The sequence below is a fragment of the Salminus brasiliensis genome, chromosome 8, assembly GCF_030463535.1.
Source record: "Salminus brasiliensis chromosome 8, fSalBra1.hap2, whole genome shotgun sequence".
Lineage (NCBI taxonomy): Eukaryota > Metazoa > Chordata > Actinopteri > Characiformes > Bryconidae > Salminus > Salminus brasiliensis.
In genome coordinates, this window is record NC_132885.1 from 10031630 (window position 1) to 10054811 (window position 23182).

The 23182-nt window shown below is 40.6% G+C and overlaps 1 protein-coding gene across 1 annotated transcript; it reads left to right on the forward strand.

Moving 5' to 3' along the window:
• The first annotated feature begins 8614 nt into the window (after positions 1–8614).
• On the forward strand, positions 8615–18658 carry lrrc3 (leucine rich repeat containing 3). Its single transcript, XM_072685027.1, has 2 exons — positions 8615–8704; positions 14109–18658. The coding sequence occupies exon 2, from the start codon at positions 14481–14483 to the stop codon at positions 15279–15281; it is 801 nt and encodes a 266-aa protein (XP_072541128.1). The 5' UTR covers positions 8615–8704; positions 14109–14480; the 3' UTR covers positions 15282–18658.
• The last annotated feature ends 4524 nt before the right edge of the window (positions 18659–23182 follow it).

Sequence of the window (23182 nt, forward strand, 5' to 3'; positions counted from 1 at the left end):
CTATCTATTGTAAACGTGTATGCAAATTCATGTAGCAAAAATTTAATAAATAACAGAGGAAAACAGACAGTAGAATATAATCACAGTACTGCAATAATGTCCTTCATCCTGCTTTCATAACCTCCACACATTTAATTTCCTTTAAATAGGTAAAAGATTGTACTGTCATGGATTTTTATAGTCTTTAAAAATTTCTACATGCAAACCCCTTATATGCCCCAGAACAGCTCTTTTTACTGCTTTATTGGGCAGGCTTTTAAGGGCTGCTTACTTCAACAAATAAGCACCATCAAGTTGCATTATGTACTACTTCCCTGAAGGAAATATAGAGGACATTAGAGCAAGGTACCATCTACTCTAACCAGGCCTATGTAGCGAAGACTCTTAGTTCATCACGACACATGGCCACTTATCTAAGTAATTATGTGAGGCACGAGGTGCTCCATAAGGTGGAGCAGGTTGTTCTCTTTGAACGAAAAATCTCTTACCAAAGAACAACAGGTAAGATGGAAGCACAAAGAAAAACTATTAAAGAACACCTACTAGAGGTGGGTAGAGAACCTAAACTAATCTAGTTTAATCAAGTAGAAGTACTGTCAGAGCCAGCTCAAGGCATACTCGAATTATGAGGCAGTTTAGAGCCCCAAAACCAGAGCAAGATATCATGATAAAAAATACACATTTTAAAAATAACATTAAATAATAAAACAAAACGGTATTACACAATATTCATTTATTTTCATAGTTGGCACACCAATAATAGGTCAATCAATGTCTGCTGTTGGCTGCTGCCACTGTTGGGCAAATGCAGATATGCGCCGTTTGGGGGGGCGATAAAGGCACAGGCGCTTCAGCGTATTGCACAATATCTCTCTTTCTATGAAATGATGAAGCATCTGGTGCTGAGGTGGTGGTATGGGGGGCCCAAATGAAAATCTGCTTAGGGCCTCATTAAGGCCTAGGCCAGCCCTGAGTACTGTCAAGTAGAAGTAACAGTATCTTTCCACAAACCAATGTAGTGCTTAGCAGCTTTAAAAAGCTCTCTAGAGTACCTTACAGAACTGCAGTGGAACCTCTTAGTACATCCAGTGTCTGTCTGCATGGGAGCTGAAGTGTGCTAGACTCCATTCTTCTCTTTTTGGGATTTATTAGTCCACCAGCCTCTCCCTAGTCTGAACATCTCCTCATCTTTGGCAGTGCAAATCAGGCACATAGCCATAGTGGACCTGGGTAGGCTTGGGCTCACCCAATAAATGAGAAAATAATATTTTTACCTTATAGAGGTAAAGATGAAAAGGTGCTGTAAGTACTACAGTAAATCTTGATCAGTATGCTCTCCACCTCATTCACAAGTTATATGTGCAAGTTGTGATCCAATGACCAATCCGAAGCACTGTCCTATTTCTCAAACACCAAAATACACTATATGGACAAAAGTATTGGGACACATCTCTTAATCATTGAATTCAGGTGTTTCATTTAGTCCCATTTCCACGGGTATAGAAAATCAAGCTCCTTGAAATGTAGTGTGCCTTCACAAACATTTATGAAAGAATGGGTCGTTCTGAAGAGTCCACTGACTTCCAGCATGGTGCTGTAATAGATTAGTGGTATTATTGAAAAGTGGGAGCATTTAGGAACCACAGCACCTAAGACCGTGTAAAGTTACAAAGCAGGAGTTCTGAGGAGAGATTCTGGCATTGGATTTTAATGCCTATGGGTTTTGATTGGGACATCAGAAAAGCTCCTGTAGGTATATTGTGTAGGTGTCTCAATTCTTTGGTCCATACAGTGTATATTCCTTTGAATGAGTCTACCCTTAAAATTAATAGGCCTTAAACAGTTACACCCACATTTATCTCCTCACACAGGTACATTATTAGAGTATACTCTTTAATAAAGCTGACAGTAATGAACCCATCCTTCCTTAAAGAGTTTTTTTCAGGTTCGGGTCATGTCCATTAACTTACTTAACACACCATCAGCAGCACATTCATATTCATAGACATTACCTTTGTTCCCTTAACTTCATTAAAATCTGCTCCCAGATTATGCTCCTTCTTAGCATTGAAAATGTATCATCCTGTGGGATTTCAATCGTTATTTACTATATTTAAAGGACTGTGAAGCCGTCTTTATACTTGGATACCCTTTCCTATCAGGAAAATATAGCAGAAATCTGCACAGTTGTTTGCAGTGGCACTTACAGAACCTGTACTTGATCAGCTAAGTTTTAATGTCAGAATGTTTCCTTTAGGTCCAATCCGAATACAGCTCTTCCTTTCTTCCTTATCTGATGGCAACAATTGCAAATGATTTATATGCTGCTTAAAATCACAGCTGAATGGAGCAGATTGTAATTCAGATTGCTAAAGCATTATTAATCATTTGTTTCATCACATCAGGCAAAAAGGTACTGTATATTTTTCCATGCCTTTATTTTTCCCTGCAAGAAAAATGGCTAAAATCAAAAGAAATCCCTTGCCCTGTTTGATTGCGCCTCTTACATATCTAAACAGCTGCAGCACCAGCATTGAAAGCATGTTATTGAAGAAGAAAGGAAGATTAAAAGGCAGAAATTGCCAGTCTTTCCTCTGCATTAAAGAATTATGAGGGGATAAAAGTCCATGGCACTTTTGGCTCCCCTCAGTAATCGGAAATCTCAGCTGAAGAACCGAAGTCTGTGCTGTTTAGTTGCAGAAAAAGACGTTCACATGATTGAGAACAAATGGCTGGCAGCCTGCCTGTTACAGTTAATTCTACATGGTTTTGAGGAGATAGAGAACGTTTAGCTAATTCTACATTTAGCACAGATCAACTTCCAGTCAGATTATTCATACACTCTAAGCAAATTAAGCTCTGTGTGGTACTGAAAGAAAACAGTCTTTGACTTGTAGCAATGGTGGAACCCTTTTTGATGCCATACAGAACCCATTTTTAAAAAGGTTCCAGAAAAAAGAGGGTTTCTTTGTATGTGAGGAACCAATGGGCAAAAAAACATTTAAGCAATATGTTGTCATGCACTGTCTAATGCATATGCATTTTTTCTGAAAGTTACACTTACAAGTTACACCATTTTTCTACATTCAGCTGATTTTCAGACACATATAAATCATCTGCTACATTAACAGCCTCTACTTTTCTGATAAGGCTTTAAACTAGATGTTAGAACACTGCTGTGAGGAACTGATTGCATTCAGACACATTAGCCTTACTGTGGTTGGGTACCAATGATGCTTTATCACTCCACAGGGCTTTATACCCCTCTAGCTGACACTCACAGCATTGGGTATGATGACCTCAGGCTTTCTGCCTACTCCAGAGCGCCCCACTCCATTGGCAGTGCTTTTTTAGAAAATAGAAAATATACAGGCTGTGTGCAAACCTCATAGACAGTACACTGTAAAAATGAAGGTGCTTCAAATGATTCTTTGAGCAATCGTTCTTCTATCAAAGAACCATTTGAAGCACCTTTTTTAAAAACCTTTACGATTTTTAAGATCGTATGGTAAAACTGAACACCTGCGTCAGCAAAGGGTGCACCTTAAAGTAGCTGAATAGACTAAGTAGGAAGGACGTAATTCTTAACACAGATTTATTTATTGTCAAAATAGTCGAATCACTCAAACACACAACCTCCTGTGTTCCATTTACATATTATGTTAATTGAGCTCACATTAGACATTCTAGATTTCTTTGAAATAAGAAACAAGGCACAGATCAAAATGACACCCAAAAATACCTTCCAAAAACACTGCATATGTCTATTTTCTGAAAGTTACACTCACATGATGGTCCATTTTTTTACATTCAGACACATATAAATCATATGGTCAGATCACATAAAGAGACAATAATTACTGCTTTCAGGTTTAATCTAAAGAACATATTTAGGTAACTAAACCATACTAACACTGTTAACTAACACATTATCATTGTCTTTCTGGTCTATTTTTTGCGTCTATTCATGCTCCTAAACCCTTTCTTCATTTTCTCCCTTCTTATCTCTCCCCCAAGGGTACCTACCCTTTGGATCAGCCTGTCCCGCTGAGTTTGCTGTGCTCCTAACCCCTTTGTTTTTCCTTCCTTTCTGTTTTCTCTCTCTTATCCTTGTATTCAGATGCCCTAGTCCAACTGTTCTGTCCCGGTACTGCCAGACCTGGCTCTCCACTACCCTGCTCACTGCTGCGATGCCATCCTGTGAAAAGTTATGAAAAGAGCTATAGAAATAAAATTTAATAGCTCTGAAGTTTTATTGAATTTTGCAGCTAGATTGAATTAATCAAGTGTATGTACATGATGTGTCACCATAGACAGCCAACTGTACAGAGATTTCCATTACGTTCTCCTGACTAATGATTGTCAGAACTGTAAAAAGGTCACCTGGCCTGCTTACTTAGGTGATTCGGAAAGGCCAATAAGATCAATAGGTTATAGGTTTGAGGAAGAGTGTAAAGTGTTGGTAGTGTAGGCTTTTTTCAGTCATTTTCCAGCCTCTGCATTCCTGAGAAGGCTTTAAACTAGATGTTAGAACACTGCTGTGAGGAACTGATTGCATTGAGACACATTAGCTGTAGTGAGGTTGGGTACTGGTGATGCTCCCTCACTCCACAGGGCTTTATACCCTTCTAGCTGATGCTTGGCATTGGGTATGGTGACCTCAGGCTGATTTCTGTCTACTCTATTTGCAGCCTGTGTGCACACCTCATAGACAGTACACTGAAAAATAAAGGTGCTTCAAATGGTTCTTTGAGCAATGGTTCTTCTATTAAGAGCATATGGTACAACTCAACACCTGTGTCAGCAGTGGGTGCACCTTAAAGTAGCTGAATAGACTAAGTAGGAAGGCTGTAGAGTGTATTTTGGCATTGCTAATTAAATTAATTTCATTCTTGATTCAAATTCCAAGCATAAAGAGCAGCCAAGAACTGGGGATGAAGTAATTGCCAGGTGTGAGGTGTTCTTACTCATGGAAACTCATCAAAAGTACACCTCATCTTAGTAAAGGCCTGCCAAACGTCAAACCTGTGTTCATTACTGAATATAAAGTCACTGAATAAGGAGAAGCATAATGTTATGAAACACTGCAGACAAATGTTAAGAGAGCGGAAGTGCACGCCCACATAGATGAGCAAGTTTGTCCTGTATGAAATACAGCTCTGTGTGAATGTTGCACAATGCAGAGCCTGCGCTGAACGCTGCTCACCGGTCAGCTGTTGCCGACAGACCACTCACTACAGTGAGTCATTACATAATCTGCCAGAATCTCCTGCAGGAGGCTATTTTAGCTTTCTTTATCTTGGATAAAAATGCATCATTACAGCATTGATTCCACTGACGCAAAGACCTTATTCACTATTCATTATTCACAGCCAACACTGGATCATCATTATTTGCTACTGTTTAATGTTCAGTAGTACTAGAACAAGTGAATAAACACATCCGGCCAAATATTTCAGATGCCAGGTTATTTAAGTGCTGAAAAGGTGACATACTATATGATCAAAAGTATTGGGACACCTGCTCACTCATTGCTTTTTCTGAAATCAGGTGTATTAAAAAGAGTTTCTCCTGCTTTTGTTGGAGAAACTGTCTCTACTGTCCAGGAAAGGCTCGTTGCTCCAGAGGATTTGATTTCATTCAGCACCAAGAGCGTTGGTGAGGCCAAGATGGTGGATGATCACCACCCCACATAATCTCCTACTCTCCAACTCATCCCTAAAGCATTGGCTTTATCCATCATTCCAGAGAACCAGGTCCACTGCTCCACAGCTAAATGCTGGGGGGTTTATACCCCTTTGGTCCACGTCTGGCATGGTGCCAATAGGTTCATGATTGACTGTTCCAGAGAGTCCTATTCTATTGGCAATATTTCTTTAAAGAGACTAGACGAGCTGTGTGTGTGTGTGAATTTGCACATCTGGGTCAGCAATGGGTGCAACTTTAGGTAGCTAAATGCATTCGGTAGGAGTGTCCACATTTGGACATATATAGTTCGCATTGTTTAGGACAGATTCAGGTAAACAGGGACATGGTATATTAGAACAAATTCTCTATGTACATTCTGCTTATTAGCAGTTCTGTGCTGAAATAATATTTGGTTTCCAACCATCTGACCATAGTCTTTTATTACAAACTGCTAATTAAAGGGTCATGTTGTGGAAAAACACATTTTTCAGATTCTTAGTTTATATTTGGAATCTAAATTAAAGACACATTGGCAAAAACAGCCTATCTAATTCTAGGGAGAGAGGTTGGAAAATGGTTGTGTTAAAATGAATGAATCCTTTTAACGAATAGCGAATATACCTCCTCCACCATCCCCACCACCACCACCACTACACACAAAGCAGCTTTGGGACCTATATGGGACATTATTTGTGCATGTTCAACAGAAAGTCCAAGTAATATTATTCCACAGTATGACACATACAGAATGAGACACATTCAGTATGTGACACATTCAGTATGAGACACATACAGTATGAGACACATTCAGTATGTGACACATTCAGTATGAGACACATACAGTATGAGAGATATACAGTATGAGACACATACAGAATGAGACACATTCAGTATGAGACACATACAGTATGAGAGATATACAGAATGGACATATACAGAATGAGACATACAGTATGAGACATATACAGTATGAGAGATATACAGAATGAGACACATACAGAATGAGACACATACAGAATGAGACATATACAGAATGAGACACATTCAGTATGTGACACATTCAGTATGAGACACATACAGTATGAGAGATATACAGTATGAGACACATACAGAATGAGACACATTCAGTATGAGACACATACAGTATGAGAGATATACAGAATGGACATATACAGAATGAGACATACAGTATGAGACATATACAGTATGAGAGATATACAGAATGAGACACATACAGAATGAGACACATACAGAATGAGACATATACAGAATGAGACACATACAGTATGAGACACATACAGAATGGAACGTAGCATCGCTGTCCAATGAAAAAAACATATCTCCAAAATGATGACTTTACAGGAAATATTAATTTAGCGCATTTCTATTGGTCCATTGGTCTATTGGTCCATTCATCCAAAATTATTTACACAGTGTACAGAGCAGCTCCAGGGTTCAAAAAAGGACATAAATGGAGATACATGGTCATTATTTGACAGCAGCAATATACAGTATCCCCTTCTCTCCCTTCTCCTCTGTTCCCTCCCTTCCTTCTCCTCCTCTCTTCTCCTAGCCCTTTCTCTCCCCTCCTGTTCCCTTCCACCTCTCCTCTTATCTCCCTTCGGTTTCCTTCCCCTCTTCTCCTCCCTTTCCCTTCACAACTCTATTCTCCTCTATTCTTCTCCACTCCTCTCCTCCTCCATCCTCTCCTCTTCCATTATCTCCTGCTTTTTTCTCTCCTCTCCTTTCCTGTAATCTCCTTTTCTCTTTACTCCTCTCCTCTCTTCTTCTCTCTCCTTCCCTCCCCATCTTTTCTCTTCTCTTCTCTTCTCTCCTGTCCTTCACCCCTTTTCTGTTCTCCTCTCTCCTCTCTTCTCATCTCCTCTCTTCTTCACATTCCTCTCCTGTCCTCTCTAATCTCAATATCGCTCCTCTCCTCTTCCCTTCTCTTCCCCTGCTCTATCCTCTATTCTTCTCTCCACTCCTCTCCTCCTCCATCTTCTCCTCTTCTCTCCACTCCTCTCCTCCTCTCCTCCTCCATCTTCTCCTCTTCTCTCCACTCCTCTCCTCTTCTCCTCCTCCTCCATCTTCTCCTCTTCTCTCCACTCCTCTCCTCCTCCATCATCTCCTCTTCTCTCCACTCCTCCACTTCTCTCCTCCTCCATCTTCTCCTCTTCTCTCCACTCCTCTCCTCCTCCATCTTCTCCTCTTCTCTTCACTCCTCCGGTCCTCCATCTTCTCCTCTTCTCTTCACTCCTCCACTCATCTGGTCCTTCATCTTCTCCTCTTCTCTTCACTCCTCCTCCATCTTCTTCTCTTCTCTCCACTCCTCTCCTCCTCCATCTTCTCCTCTTCTCTTCACTCCTCCGGTCCTCCATCTTCTCCTTTTCTCTTCACTCCTCCACTCCTCTGGTCCTCCATCTTCTCCTCTCCTCTTGCCCTGTTCTATCCTCTATTCTTCTTCACTCCTCTCCTCTCCCATCATCTCCTGTTTTTTTCTCTCCCCTCATTTCCTCTCTTCTTTGCACTCCACTCCGCTGCCCACCTATCTCCTTCTCTTTACTTCGCTCCTCTCTTCTCCTCTCTCCTTCCCTTCTCAGCTTCTCTTCTCTCCTGTTGTCACCTCTCTTCTCCCCCCACATTCTCTCCTGTCCTCTCCAATCTCAATATTGCACCTCTCCTCTGCACCCCCACCCCCTTTATTCCCCTCCTCTTCCCTTCTCTCTCCTCTATTCTTCCCCTCTCCACTTTCCACCTCTCCTCTGACTCGGATCCTACACAAACGCTTGTTCAAACTCCACCTACATGGACATTCTGGGCGGGACTCATGAGAACTCAGTGCCCAATCAGCGAGCAGTTCTCGTGTTATAGGGTGAACAGCCTCATCTTCATTCATTTCAACATTCACACCGTGGTGAGAGAGGAGAGGAGAGGAGAGGAGAGGAGAAGCTCAGCAACAAGTGCGGAGAACGCAGACTGCTCCTTGCGCGCACGCTCTGGACTAATCTTCACTAGGGTAAAGAAGTGTGTGTGTGTGTGTGTGTGTGTGTGTGTATAGAGTGCTGTGCTGACTCCTGTGCTGTGTTTAGGTGAAGGGTTAGGAGTTTCTCAGTGTGTTCATTCGGTTGCTCGTGATTTGCATGTTTATTAGTTAAAGTTAGGGATGCACACCTGCTCGTTTTACAGTAAAGAGAAACAGTGAAAGAGCTTATGCTTGTGCTTTGGGTTCCTTGTCTATTCACATCAGTCAGACACCTTCTGCTTACAGTTAAAAAAACTCCAATTTTTTCCTTTACTATTCCTACTTAGCTCAAGTAGACATTATTTTCTATTGCTCTTTAATTCATGCTCACTGTACTTGCACACTATTAAGCACATTATTATTAGTAAAAATATTATATTTTAGTAAAAACTGGGCTGACAATTTATAGAAGCCTAAATTGACCAATTTTCATATCTTATTTTATGCATTTTATTCATCTTCACACAGCAATAAACTGCAGATTATTTATGAGAGATGCTCATAAATGTGCTGGTAGCTTTAGTTGTTCTGTCTCGTTTAGAAACCTCCACCAGCTATGGTCCTGCCTCTCTGCTGTTTGCTCTCATCTGCTCTCCAGATCATTCCTGCATGCTTAATTCCAAACTTCACAGCCTACTCCTGAGATCAGCTGTATTGACAGAAGGGCTTGGAATCTGCTCATCAATCCTGGAGCAATATAATAACACTGAGAATGTGACCCAACCTCTCCTTTTTTCACCCTGAAGCACTGCACTATACCCGCTTCTGCCCCTCTGTGTTGTAAAATAATCATTTAATAATAATTATGTTTTCTGAAAACCTTGTATCTTAAGTTTTGCTGGGGGATTTATTTGGACAGTTTGAATGTGGCAGTTCTTCTTCACATTGTTCCCCATATTTCATGATGAATGGACCAATAGAAATGCTCCTAAATGACTAAAATGAATATAATAAATAATAACTATATTCATAATTAATCATTTTTATATTGACTTTCATTGAAAGTTAAGAAGGTTTGATTCCTTCTTCTGTAATGTTTGGAGATCATGAAAATTGCATTGTTAAATTGTTTAATTATAAAATACAGAGATGTGTGTCCCTAAGACATGTAGCCATCACCCATTCTGTCTTGTGGTGGTGATGATGATGATGATGATGATGGTGCGCTGTCTGAGAGGGATGCTTTGGTGAAGAATAGACATGTAAAAGCAGTCTGCAATGAATTTAGCGCATGCTGAAGTGATGGTGCTGCTACAAATGATATTCTGGAGAGCCGCCTGTGGCAGAGAGTGCAGCTTCTGTATGTGAACTCAGTTCCACATGGGGGAGCTGGGAGCCAGTGGGTTAGCCCTGGTGCTCATCTGCACGGTGTTGCCATCAGCCCTGCTTATTATGGAAGAAACGGCATCTAATGTGAAGACAAGGATTCTTCCTCTTTGCTCTATTGTATCGTTAAAGAGCTTAATTATCATTTATGTCCAAGATGACAAAAGAATATTAATGCTTTACAAGTCTTTGGCAATAAGCCATTTATTTTGTAATTAGATTAAGTGTCATGACCATGTGACCTCATCTAATGTCATGTGCAATGTCATTTTCCTTAAGCTGCTCTGATTGCCTTTGATAACTTGATTAGAGCGGTATAGCCTACATGGGAGGGAAGTGAGGGGGCTGTAAATTGTAAGGGAAAAGACTGTTTACGTTCAAGGTCTTGAGGTAGTAGGGTTCGCTGAATGAAACAGAACTGCACTGTAAAATCAATATCACTAAATTCTTAAGTGAAGAAGCATGAGATGTCCTTCTCAGGCCGCTCGGTTATTTAACACTCAACTGGCGCTGTGCAAGAGAGTGTCTGAGGGTCTGCATGTGTAGGTTTCTTACATCAGAATCAGATTCAGATTTATTGGCTGAGTGTGTTGACACACACAGGGCGTTTGGTTACAGCCGTTGGGGTCTCTCCAGTATTGTTACCAAATATACAGACAACGTACATATAATTTAGAGACAAAACACAATACACAATATAGATAAGCTGACTTTATAAGAGGTATTAATATACAGACAATATACACTTACATATCACTTACAGACAAGACACCACGTACAGTATATACAGTATTCAAGCAATGAGCTATATAAGGACACTGATATACAGACAATATACCATATATTATGTAGAAGAAAAACTGACATATCAAAATGTAGCAATATGCTGTTTTGCAATACTGCATCAATTCTACAAAACACAACATTGATTTTTAACTAGAAGTTTACATGTAAAGATTGGTGTCGGACAGTGGTTCATTTTGTGTTGTTTAAACTCTGACCACTAGTTGTATGATTTTGTGCGCGCATGTTTTTGTACTATGACAGTTTTCCTTAAATTTTGATGTAAAAAATCTATTTCGCTGCTGTCCAATAAAAAAAAACCAAGTATCTCCATTTTTGTCCGTTTTTAGTTTTCTCTATGGTTTGAACCCTGTAGCTGCTCTCTACTCTGTGTAAATTATTCCGGGAAAATGGACCAATAGAAATGCTCTAAATTACAGTGGGGAAAAAAGTATTTAGTCAGTCACCAATTGTGCAAGTTCTCCCACTTAAAAAGATGAGAGAGGCCTGTAATTGACATCATAGGTAGACCTCAACTATGAGAGACATGATGAAAATGAGGAAAAAAAAAATCAGAAAATCACATTGTCTGATTTATAAAGAATGTATTTGCAAATAATGGTGGAAAATAAGTATTTGGTCAATAACAAAAGTTCATCTCAATACTTTGTTGGCAATGACAGAGGTCAAACGTTTTCTGTAAGTCTTCACAAGGTTGGCACACACCGTTGCTGGTATGTTGGCCCATTCCTCCATGCAGATCTCCTCTAGAGCAGTGATGTTTTGGGGCTGTCGGCGGGCAACACGGACTTTCAACTCCCTCCAAAGGTTTTCTATGGGGTTGAGATCTGGAGACTGGCTAGGCCACTCCAGGACCTTGAAATGCTTCTTACGAAGCCACTCCTTTGTTGCCCTGGCAGTGTGCTTGGGATCATTGTCATGCTGTTAGACCCAGCCACGTTTCATCTTCAATGCCCTTGCTGATGGAAGGAGGTTTGCACTCAAAATCTCACAATACATGGCCCCATTCATTCTTTCATGTGCACGGACCAGTCGTCCTAGTCCCTTTGCAGAGACACAGCCCCAAAGCATGATGTTGCCACCCCCATGCTTCACAGTTGGTATGGTGTTCTTTGGATGCAACTCAGCATTCACTCTTCTCCAAACACAACGAGTTGTGTTTACACCAAACAGTTCTACTTTGGTTTCATCTGACCATAAGACATTCTCCCAATACTCTTCTAGAACATCCAAATGCTTTCTAGCAAACTTCAGACGCACCCGGATATGTACTGGCTTAAGCAGGGGAACACGTCTGGCACTGCAGGATCTGAGTCCCTGGCGGCGTAGTGTGTTACTGACAGTAGCCTTTGTATCAGCTTTCTGCAGGTCATTCACTAGGTCCCCCCGTGTGGTTCTAGGATTTTTGCTCACCGTTCTTGTGATCATTTTGACCCCATGGGCTGAGATCTTGCGTGGAGCCCCTGATCGAGGGAGATTAGCAGTGGTCTTGTAAGTCTCCCATTTTCTGATTATTGCTCCCACAGTAGATTTCTTCACACCAAGCTGCTTGCCTATTGCAGATTCAGTCTTCCCAGCCTGGTGCAGGTCTACAATTTTGTTTCTGCTGTCCTTCGACAGCTCTTTGGAGTTTGGAGTGTGACTGTTTGAGGTTGTGGGCAGGTGTCTTTTATACTGTTAACGAGTTCAAACAGGTGCCATTAATACAGGTAATGAGTGGAGGACAGAGAAGCCTCTTAAAGAAGAAGTTACAGGTCTGTGACAGACAGAAATCTTGTTTGCTTGTAAGTGACCAAATACTTATTTTCCACCATTATTTGCAAAGAAAATCTTTAAAAATCAGACAATGTGATTTCCAGAATTTGTTTCTCATTTTGTCTCTCATAGTTGAGGTCTACCTATGATGTCAATTACAGGCCTCTCTCATTTTTTTAAGTGGGAGAACTTGCACAATTGGTGACTGACTAAATACTTTTTTTCCCCCACTGTACTTTTAATAAACTCATGTAAAATGTTGGCCTTTTGGAGGTAACTGTTTTCCATTGAACAGCAACGATATACTGTATCAATACGCTGTCTATATATCGTGATACGTACCATATTGCCAGGCTCTTGCTAATACACAACCCTATATAATATATACAGAACACAAGCAATAACCAGACTATATATGGACAATAATATACAATTGATGAACATATAAATTACAAACAAGGTATTATACAGTATACAAACAATTAGGCAGCGTTTTATGGCGGGGTGGGATTGGAGGCTTTGGGGGGGGGGGGGTGATTTTAGGGGTCTGTGAGCACACATGCCAGGAGCAGTGTGCAGTGTTAAGAGCCCTGTCATCAATAGCCCAGTGCTCTAAAGACTGAGCCACCATTGCCAGAACAGTGTTGTAGCTGTGAAGCAGGGGTTGAATGAGGGTGCTGGCATGAGGAAAGTAACTGCTCCTGCCTCTGGTAAAAGTATACATAAAACAATAATGTATGAGCAGTGTAGCTGAATATAAAAGTATCGTCAGTATGCCGCTTGGTCTCTCCAGACCTTCTTTTGTGGAGACTACTGTCAACAGTCAAAATGAAGTATCTGGGGGCAGTGCATCAAGTAAAGTGGGCAGGAGAGTGGGAGGCCTATTCTATCACACACACATACACATACACTCTCAAATAACAGGGCTTTTTTTTATAAATCTATTATAAGTTGTAGGGGTTGTGATTTTGGGGGTTTGTTTTGATAAAGGGTGATACAGCAGGCAATAGCGAAGTTCTACTTTTCTAATTTGTGTACTATAGAATCACCGCTGTCACACAAAAACCTTGTTGAATCATGTGAATCTGACTTTACATTGTTGTCAGAATTAAATGCTGAATGGACCAATAGAAAGGCTCCAAAATTACTTAAAATAATTTTCAGAAGGTGTTTTCCTTCTCCTATAAAGATGTTGTTTCTGAGACAAGTTTTTGTGTGACAGCAAAGATATATATAATATAAATAAATATGAATACAGGTCACATGTCCAGGCATAATTGACTTCCATTGAATTTTAGATTTTTTCCTTCTCCTGAGAAACAAAATTCTAATTCTGATATTGAAAAATCCACAGTATAATACTGTACAGTATAATAACTTGAACATTGTGTATTGTTATACCTGTAGTGTTCATTCCTGAATGTGGGCCTGTGCTTTTGTCCTTGGATCTGTGTGCATGTGTATTCTGTCTGTGTGTACATATGTATAACTAGTTTTCCCTTTGTTCTTTCAGTTTCCAAGAGGATGCCAGCACCATTCAGCCCTGCCCCGCCCCTCCGCTGCTCTCAGATTGTACTTAAAACTTGGCTCTCACGCCTGCATCTCTCCACCGCTTAACTGCCTTTCACAGCTCAGCGTGCCCTTCTGGATTCCTGCCAGGGCACTGCACCGAACCCCCATATGACACAGCGCACACATCAGCCAACCCCAACTTCACGATGATCGCATTAAACACATGGCAATCTAACACCGCCTCCTGTGTCTGAACTAATGGATTAAAACGAAGGGAAGTAGCTGGGTGAATGCTTTGGAGGTCATCTGAATGCTGCTCCCGCATCCCATGGATAAATTATGACTGTCCTTGAACTCTAGCGTGGTGGAAACCATGACTTTCCCTGGGGGTCTTCGTACGTCCAGGAAAAATGGCTTACCCCCAGCGTGTTCCCTTGTGTTGGGATTGCATTTAGCCATGCTTTTTCTCAGTACCGTGACACATGCATGTCCCAAGAGCTGCCTGTGCACAGAGAGGAATGGCCTTGTGGTGGTTCAGTGTACTTCCCGAAACCTTGAGGACATCCCCTCCGATTTGCCCCACGACACTGTGTCCCTGCTGCTGTCCTCCAACCACATCACCAAAATCCCCAGCCAGGCTTTCAAAGAGCTCCCTCGCCTGCAGGAGCTGGACCTATCCCGGAACGCCATTGAGACCTTGGATGCGGGAGCATTTCAAGGCATCTCCGAGAGTCTCCGTGTCCTCAATCTGTCCCACAACCGCCTCCGTGGAGTGCCCAAGGAAGCCTTCGCACGGCTCCACGCTAAGATCGGCCTGGCCAACAACCCATGGCACTGCGAGTGCACTCTGCAGGAGGTGCTCCGTGAGCTCCGGCTCGACCCGGAGACAGTCAACGAGGTCAGCTGCCACACATCTGTCCAGGAGGAGTACTCGGGAAAGCCAGTCATCCAGGTGCTGGATTCTGGCATCAACTTCTGCAACTTCCACCACAAGACCACCGACGTGGCAATGTTCGTCACCATGTTTGGCTGGTTCACCATGGTTATCGCATACGTCATCTACTACGTGCGGCACAACCAGGAGGATGCCCGCCGGCATCTGGAGTACCTCAAGTCCCTGCCAAGCAGCTCCCAAATTAGCAAAGACTTTGACACAATCAGCACAGTTCTGTAGCACCTGTAGGACAGTCTGGATGACGCTGGCTGTGAATGTATTTGACTAACAGGGCACATTTATGATGGCACAACGGGAAGCCTTAACTCATCACATTTGGTGAGCACGGAGCAGTCCTTCCTAAAGAAATACACAATGCTGATTTTTCTGAATCTTCGCAGATTTTCAGATTGAAGGATTTTTCAAATAGACAGGTGTTTTTGGACAAAGCATACGTTTGTGTGCATTTTTTAACAACAAAACCACACCAGTCTCCGTGCTCCCATTTATTTTTGGTTATTTCCACATCTCTAAATGCATTCAGCCTCCCCACTGTACATCAAGCAGATGCTGTGGTAGTCGGTTTATGCCAGCGTTGCGGCATCTGCGATATTAAAGCTCCACAGAGGTAAATCCATCCTTCCTGTGTTTCCCAGCAGGTGCTCAATTCCCCTCATTTTGTGCATTCATTCGTCTAATCCTGTGCTAATGTAGTGCTGATACAGCGGACGGGACTGAACTGGGGATTGATAGGCCTGTTTATTTGCCTTGTCTCTAATATAGTGCAGCATAGAAGACTCAGGAGGAGCTACTGTAGCCGTGAAGAGAACCATCACTGCCAAATACTGTTCATTTAAACTCTGCCTTGTTCTTTCTTTTTAGGCTGACTTATATATTTGCCCAAGTGCCTACATGATGGTACTACCATACCTAAACACTGTGCTTTGGGCTTGGCTCTTCTCAGTCCCTCGCAGTCCCTCTGCCATTGTTAAGAGACCTTTAATACTCAGTGTACTGTACGTTGTCAGTATGGTGTGTGTGTGTGTGCGTGTGGTTCAGTGAGCCATGAATCTCCATCGTCCTTGTGTTTGACTGTGTCACAGTGTTACTGTGTTTGAACGTTCCAACATGACTTGGATGTAGCTCAGCTAGGAAGAACCTTAATGTGTCATTTTCCAGTTTGCAAATGAAGCATATACCACATGTTCTTTGACCTTAAAGGGCTCCTCCGGTTATGTGTTTCTTAAGTAAATGTGGCTCCTGATTTCCCAAGAGCTGCATTTGTTTGCTCTTCACAGTGGCGGGATGGCTGGGTTGTCTTCTGAATTATGTATATCATATCAGCGTTAAGAAATAAAGGTTAGCAAAGGACATGTTGCCTGCTTTAGGACCCATTAGGTCCCTAAGGCTCCCTGACATGCAAACAAACATCGCTATGTCAGACAGTTCATGGGTGACTCACCTGCTTACAGATGCATTTCCTCTTCCCCTCGAATGGCTTTTAGCGTTCTTACACGTGTGGAAATGTATAAACATAAAGCAAAAAAAAAAAAAAAAAATCTAAATAAAAAAGTGCAGAGCAAGCAAAACCAGTATGTGCAAACCAGTACAAGCACTCTTGACTGAATATGCATTTGAAAAAGTTTGCATTTATTCCAGTCACATAGAAAAAACCACTATAGGATGGAATATGCATTTCAAACTACTGCATTTCTAGACAACTTCATCTGTTTCACGTGTTTTCTGAACACAAAGTTTGATACTATTACACTTGTCAATACTAATTCCTGCAATAACAGTTTTTAATCTGATCTAAAATACCTGTTAGATCCATCACAACATATTTACCATCTGTTTTTTTATTATTATTATTTTTTAAATGTTCTATAACGTTCCTTATGTAACGCTCAGAGCTGAACTGATCATCCATCTCTTCTGGGATCAGGTTTTGTAACAGCAGCTGAAAATGTTGGCTCAGTAATAAATAATGGATTTTTAATCTGGGGAGAGCATTGCTGTATACCTTGCAGAAACGCTTTCGCAGTGCCCATTGAGGTTTGCGCAGAGCTTTGTTCCACTGAGAATGTGTCACGATTGCCTTCCTGTCTCGCTGGCTTGTGCTCTGGCCATTTCGGAGCTCTGAGGCTCTGCGGCGCTCTGTGAAGGGATCGATAGCAGATTCATTACAGTGATACGTTTGAATTGCTGCTTCAAACTTTAGAGTTCTGTTGTTTTTGCAATGAATGTCTTTCAAAATCACAGAGCCGTATCAAAATCAGGTGTGACTGAGGGATGTTTGAAGATGCTGTTGTTGTTGTTGTTGTTGTTGTTTTTTTTTTTTTTTTTTAAGCCAATCAATCATTTAACATTTGTTTTCACTCAGAGGTACATTGAGGGTGACCCTCGTTTTCAATGTAGCTGAGCATTTACAATCAACAGGGATTGAAATAGAAAAAGCTCTGATCGTGTAGTCGGTGTAAACGGTGGTTCCCAACCCTGGTCCTGGGGGCACCTCTGATCTGCACATTTGAATGTTTACCCTGCTCCCAACACTCCTGATTCAGCTAAACAGCTAATTAATAAGCTCGTCCTGAGTTGGAGGCAGTCTGTTGGAGCAGAAACCAGTAAATTGTACAGGGCAAGAGGTTCTCCAGGTCCAGGATTGGAACGAGTTAAACAACACTATAGCTTGTTTTCAGCTGGTTAAGCCGAGCCTAATTTATTCCTGTCATGCAGTCTAGCAAAACTGAGCTAATCAATAATTTACCGGTATTTTACTCATAGTTTACAGTAATTAATCGCAGCCATTATGTCTCATTGTCAGATTTTTCTACTGTAATATGCTGGTTATCAACCAAAATTGTACCGAATTGTATAAAAGACCTTTTATATGTTTCATTTGTGCGTCATTGAATGTTCAAAGTGTGTCCTGTGCATTGCAACTGTGCTTGTTTCGGTGCTTCATTCTGAATTAGTACACTGTACACTGTACAAAAACTGAAGCCAAGCCAACTTAAAATGATAAAGTAATTGATTACACAGCGTGTTTTGAATGAAATCAGCTTACTATAGTCAAACATTCTCCTAACTCCCATTTATTTTACTTTTGCTTCTCAGTTTGGTCAATGATACATATTGAGTTTAGCCTCAAAAACATTCGAAATTAAGCTGCAACTGAAATGGCTTCAATATTGTGTACTTTATGTGTAGCTCCTCCCCCTCATTCTGTTTTAAACTTGATGAGCAGGCAGTTTGACTGTTGTGCCACTTTAGAGCTGTGAAACTATACTACATAAAGCATGGTTGTAGCGTAGCTTTTACCTTTTTGTTCTTTCTTGGACACAGACAGTGCAACTGTCTAACTGCCTACTTGCCAAGAAACTGGAGATCACTGGAGAGCATGTAGGCCTCCCCCATGTGATAAGAGGAGTCCTAACTGGCAGATAATAACAGTATAACAGGAATAAACAGTAAATAAATTGGGGGGAAGGAGGCACAGACTAAACATTTTGCACAATATTGAATAGGTTTCAGCTGCAGCTTATTTACTAATGTTTTTTAGCCTCAAGTTAATAGGTATTGTTGATCAAACTGAGCTACAGAACTAAAAATGAGTTATGAGAACTTTTAACTAAAGTAAGTTGAGTTAACTGAAAAAAACATTTTATGTTGACCTGACTTTACATTTTCTACAGTTTACATGTATGTATTTTCAGTTTTGTCAAAGATTTTCTGTTTTGTTTTGCTGTTTCTCTGGAAAACAAACTCAATAAACATTCTGGAAAAGTCAGACTCTTCAGTAGTGTGGTTATAAGTTATACTATTCACAAGTTCTAACTTTTTCTAGAGGCAGTGATAGATTAGCATGCCTGGAAGGCAGCTGCTTCGCAGTAGCACCGTTGAGCATGGCAAAGGCCTGATGGAAACTGACAGCCTGGCATAGGGGGCAATGCTATTTTCGCAGCATATAATTGGAGCCAATGGCATGAGCCGTAAGTTCCATATGACCAACTGCAGCAAAAAAATTCAGACTAATGATGCTTCCCACAGCCCATATGCAACCATTTGCTGTATTTGGTATCCAGTCAATCAAAGCAACTCTCTGAAATATATGTATATGAAATATATGTAATAGTAGCTGCATCGCTTACTTAAAGGTGCCACATAATGCATTTGTTATAACCCTGTTGTATATAACCCTGCTATTTTGCCTCAGAATGAACTCACTGATGAACACAGATTTTCTTTTAAGAAGAGCTTGTGGAAGAAGAATGGTAAGCTCTGTGTTTATTGGCAGGTTTTGGGCACTGGTAAAGCTTGCAGAACATTTAAATTATATATAAAAATATATATGCATAGTTTTAGCACAGTAACAAAAACTCTGTAATTATTCCCAAGTCTAAGCGGATAGTGTTACAGTCCTATCGTCAGCATGCTGTGCTGTTAACAAGCTGATGAAATTGTAGCAGGTTAGCCCGTACTCGCTTATCCAGGCTTGGCTTTCTGAAGTCTTACTGGTTTAAAAAAAAAAAAAAAAAAAAAAAGGCCGGACGTGTGCTTATCTCCAGTTTGGTTCAGCTGAAGTAGTCCAGTTTGTTTTCAAGGGAGCAGATGTTTGAGAAAATGTATGGTAAAAGCTACTGTCGATATAGCATTTGCTTCTAGCCTAACACAGATCTCGGTTTGCTCCCTCTGGCTTTTTCATAATGTGCGGTGTTTAAGCTCCCCTTCTGCAGACACTGGCACAGCTACGGTCATGAGCCCTGGTTTACTACACTGTGAAAGGTATAAGATCCTCGAAGAACTTTTGGGAGTTTCTCTTTAGTTTGAAACGGGAAGAACTTCTTAAGGGAGCCTTTCTTTAAGGTTCCTCAAAGCACCTTAAGAGGTTCCTCCACAGTTTCAAACTGAAGAACCTTCGAACGTCCCTCAAGGATCTTATATTTTTAGCAGTGTAGAGTCTGGCCCAATTGTACCTTTTCCCCAGATGTCTCTTGGACTTTCATTAGTGGGCTGGGTATGAATTAGAGGCTGTTACAAAATGTGGGGTGTTGGATTTAAAGAAGGCCACATAGGGTTTGTGGTTCACAGCATGTGAGTTCCATACCCCAAAGTCTCATTGTTTAATTATGCCAAGGAAAATACACTCACACATTCAATAGCCCCTTTAAATAAGGGGATGCTTGCAGGGAACTGTGCTTTTAACATATTTTCCCTGCTATGTGCCTAGAGGTTAAGGAGCTTCAATGTTGTCAAACCCTCACAGCCTAGCTGTGACATCCATTGAACTAGTCATTTGTTTGTTTTCTGCTAGAAGTGATGGTTCAGTGGTGTGCATAATGCAGGAAAAGTAACCGGTTGGTGTAATGTATTTTAGGTTGTACTACTGCAGTGGGTATGAAGGCACTTTTTTACCTTTAGGCTGTAGTGATATTTTATTCATGTATTATTGGCATTCATTGGATGCCATTTATCATTCTGCACCAAGATTTATATCAAATGCCAGACATTTGACAACTCATCATCATGATCTCTATCAAATGACAAAGGCAAATACACAGGAGCATGTTTGTTTACAATGCTATTACTGTCCAGATGCTTTCATAGTGGCCTTTCTTTTTATTAACAATATTGCGTGCCAGTCAAATCAGTGCCCCTAATGTTCTTAAGATCACATTCTTTACAGCAATCTGAATTTGAATCTGAATTATTGGCCTTAAATTTACGTATCACCACAATGGTTACCCCACAAGACACGGCAACAATTATTAACATTTTGTGAGTTAAGACTATATATGATATATGATATGTGTATATGATAATATGGGAGGAGATGGAAGGTAGAGAACTATGAGAGATCCAATTCAGTGATTAATAATGCCACGTAATGAATGAACAGATTTCTAAGTGACTTTGGACCATTTTTATTGATCCACTCATTATGAAATGTTAATGCGGTGGGGTAAAAAGGGCAATAAGGGTAAGGTGTAGCTATTCTATGCTAAAGTTGCATATCCCAGCCTTTTTTAGTGTCCTGTTCTGCCTTTAGGTTATTTTCAGCAGATAAAACAATCTCCAGTCATCCAGTTACTATATCTCTGCTCTAAACTAATAGCCAGGGCTTGTGTAATAAGCTGAAAATAGAAGTGGATGACTTCCAATTAATGAATTAATTAGAAGTGTTCGCATTTGTCATGTGTATATTGATTTATTGTGCAAAATAATTGCTGAGATGATCATATATCGCTAAATAAGCTGAACATGTTAATAATTACCTGGAAAGAATAAATTAAGTGGTCATAAATTTTAATCATAGGACATTAATTATGTAGCTGAGTCACACCAAACGTTGCTTTTCTGTCTGTGCCCTTTAGTTTAAAAGCTATGATTTATTCGCTATTAAATATCTCAATGAACCCGAGAATGAGATTTTTATCACTTGACACATGTTTTATGCATGGATATGTGGTATCCGTATTTTCTACTGATATTCAATATTATCCTTTTTATGCTCAATGGGAGCAGTCTTCGCCTGGCTAGGAAGGGGAGGGGGTGTTTTCTTGCAGAGCCCTAGAGACTCTTGGTATTAAGGCCTTAGTCTAGAGAATACTAATGGTCAGGGGATTGTTGATGTACTGTGGTCTGGATTGGTAAATTCACTGTGAAAGCGTATAATTTATTTTTAGGTATACATTGCCTCATATGCTCATTAATGCTACTGATAATTACATTTTCTATGTTTTGTTGCTGTCACATTCTGACATGTTGGAGATGTTGCCCTCAAACAAAATGTGAAATAAAACATTAATACTGACACCTTGCTGGCCATGGTTCTGAATTTTGTAGTAAGGTTATAAGACAGCAGACCTGGCAGACCACTCCAACCTCAGCCAGGCACGTCCAGGATAGCCCTATGTTTACACTAAACTGAATATGACAAATTTCACACAGCCGGCATCCTATTAGCACAAGGCCCCTTTTCCAGTCAAGGTGGATTTTCTTCAGGTAACCATTAATAGCCATTCGCCAGGCAGCAGCATTGACACAGTTCTCTCCAGTGAGATGGACTTATTTGATGATGTTACCCTTCCTTATCCATCAGTCTCTGACAGCTGGCTTGAATGATGGTCTGTCTGGCCCAAAAGGACACACAGTATACTGGCAGAGCAGCCAAAACTCAATTCACTCTCTCCCTATCTTCTTCTGCTTTGCTGTTGAGAAGAAACAGCAACATAAACATAACTTGAAATGATGCATATAAGCTCCTCTTCCCTCTTCATCCTCTTTCCGGTGATGGTTTTTGGCAAAAAAAACTACAAATAAAGTTCCTGAAAAAAGTTTGTATTTTTTTTTTAATAGTCTGATGCATTATTAAACATTGGCTAATTAACAGTCAATAGTTTGTTGTTTACTAATAATTTTAGATGTTCTATACTTCACCTCAGTGGATCTGAAATGAAGTGACTGAATTGTAATCTTTCAGCTTTAATTCAGGGGGTTTAACAATACTTTTTCTAATGTTTTAGCTGCTTTTGGAATTTCATTCATTTTTCATTCAAAATTCAATATTTGAATGCACATCTTTAGTAGACAATGACTGCCTGAAGTCTAGAACCCAAGGACAACCCCAGCAAATGATAAAGTGTCTTCTTTTGAGATGCTTTGCCAGGCCTTTAATGCAGAACCTTTCAATGGGGTGAGGTCGGGTTACTGACTGCCATTTAAGAGTCAATTTCTTTACCAAAAGAAGCTCTTGGTTTGTTTTTGCTGTTTGGGCCATTATCTTCTCTACTGTGAAGCACCATCCTATCAGATTCACAGTGCTCTAAACAAGTATAGCTCTATACTCTATACACTCTAAATCATCCTGCCATTTCTATCAGCAGTCACATCATCAGTAAACATTAGTAACACAGTTTTATATATAAGAATGCTGTAACAGTGTCTCCATCATGTTTGACAGATGATATGGTGTGCTTCAAGTCGTGAACCCTTCCTTTCCTTCTCCATACTTAACGCAGTCTTGGTTTCATCTGTCCAAATAATCTTGTTTCAGAACTGGGCAGGTTTGTAGATTAGTCTCATCCGGCCTTTCTGTTCTTGAGTGTTACCACTTGATTGCCTCTTGAAGTAAACCTTCT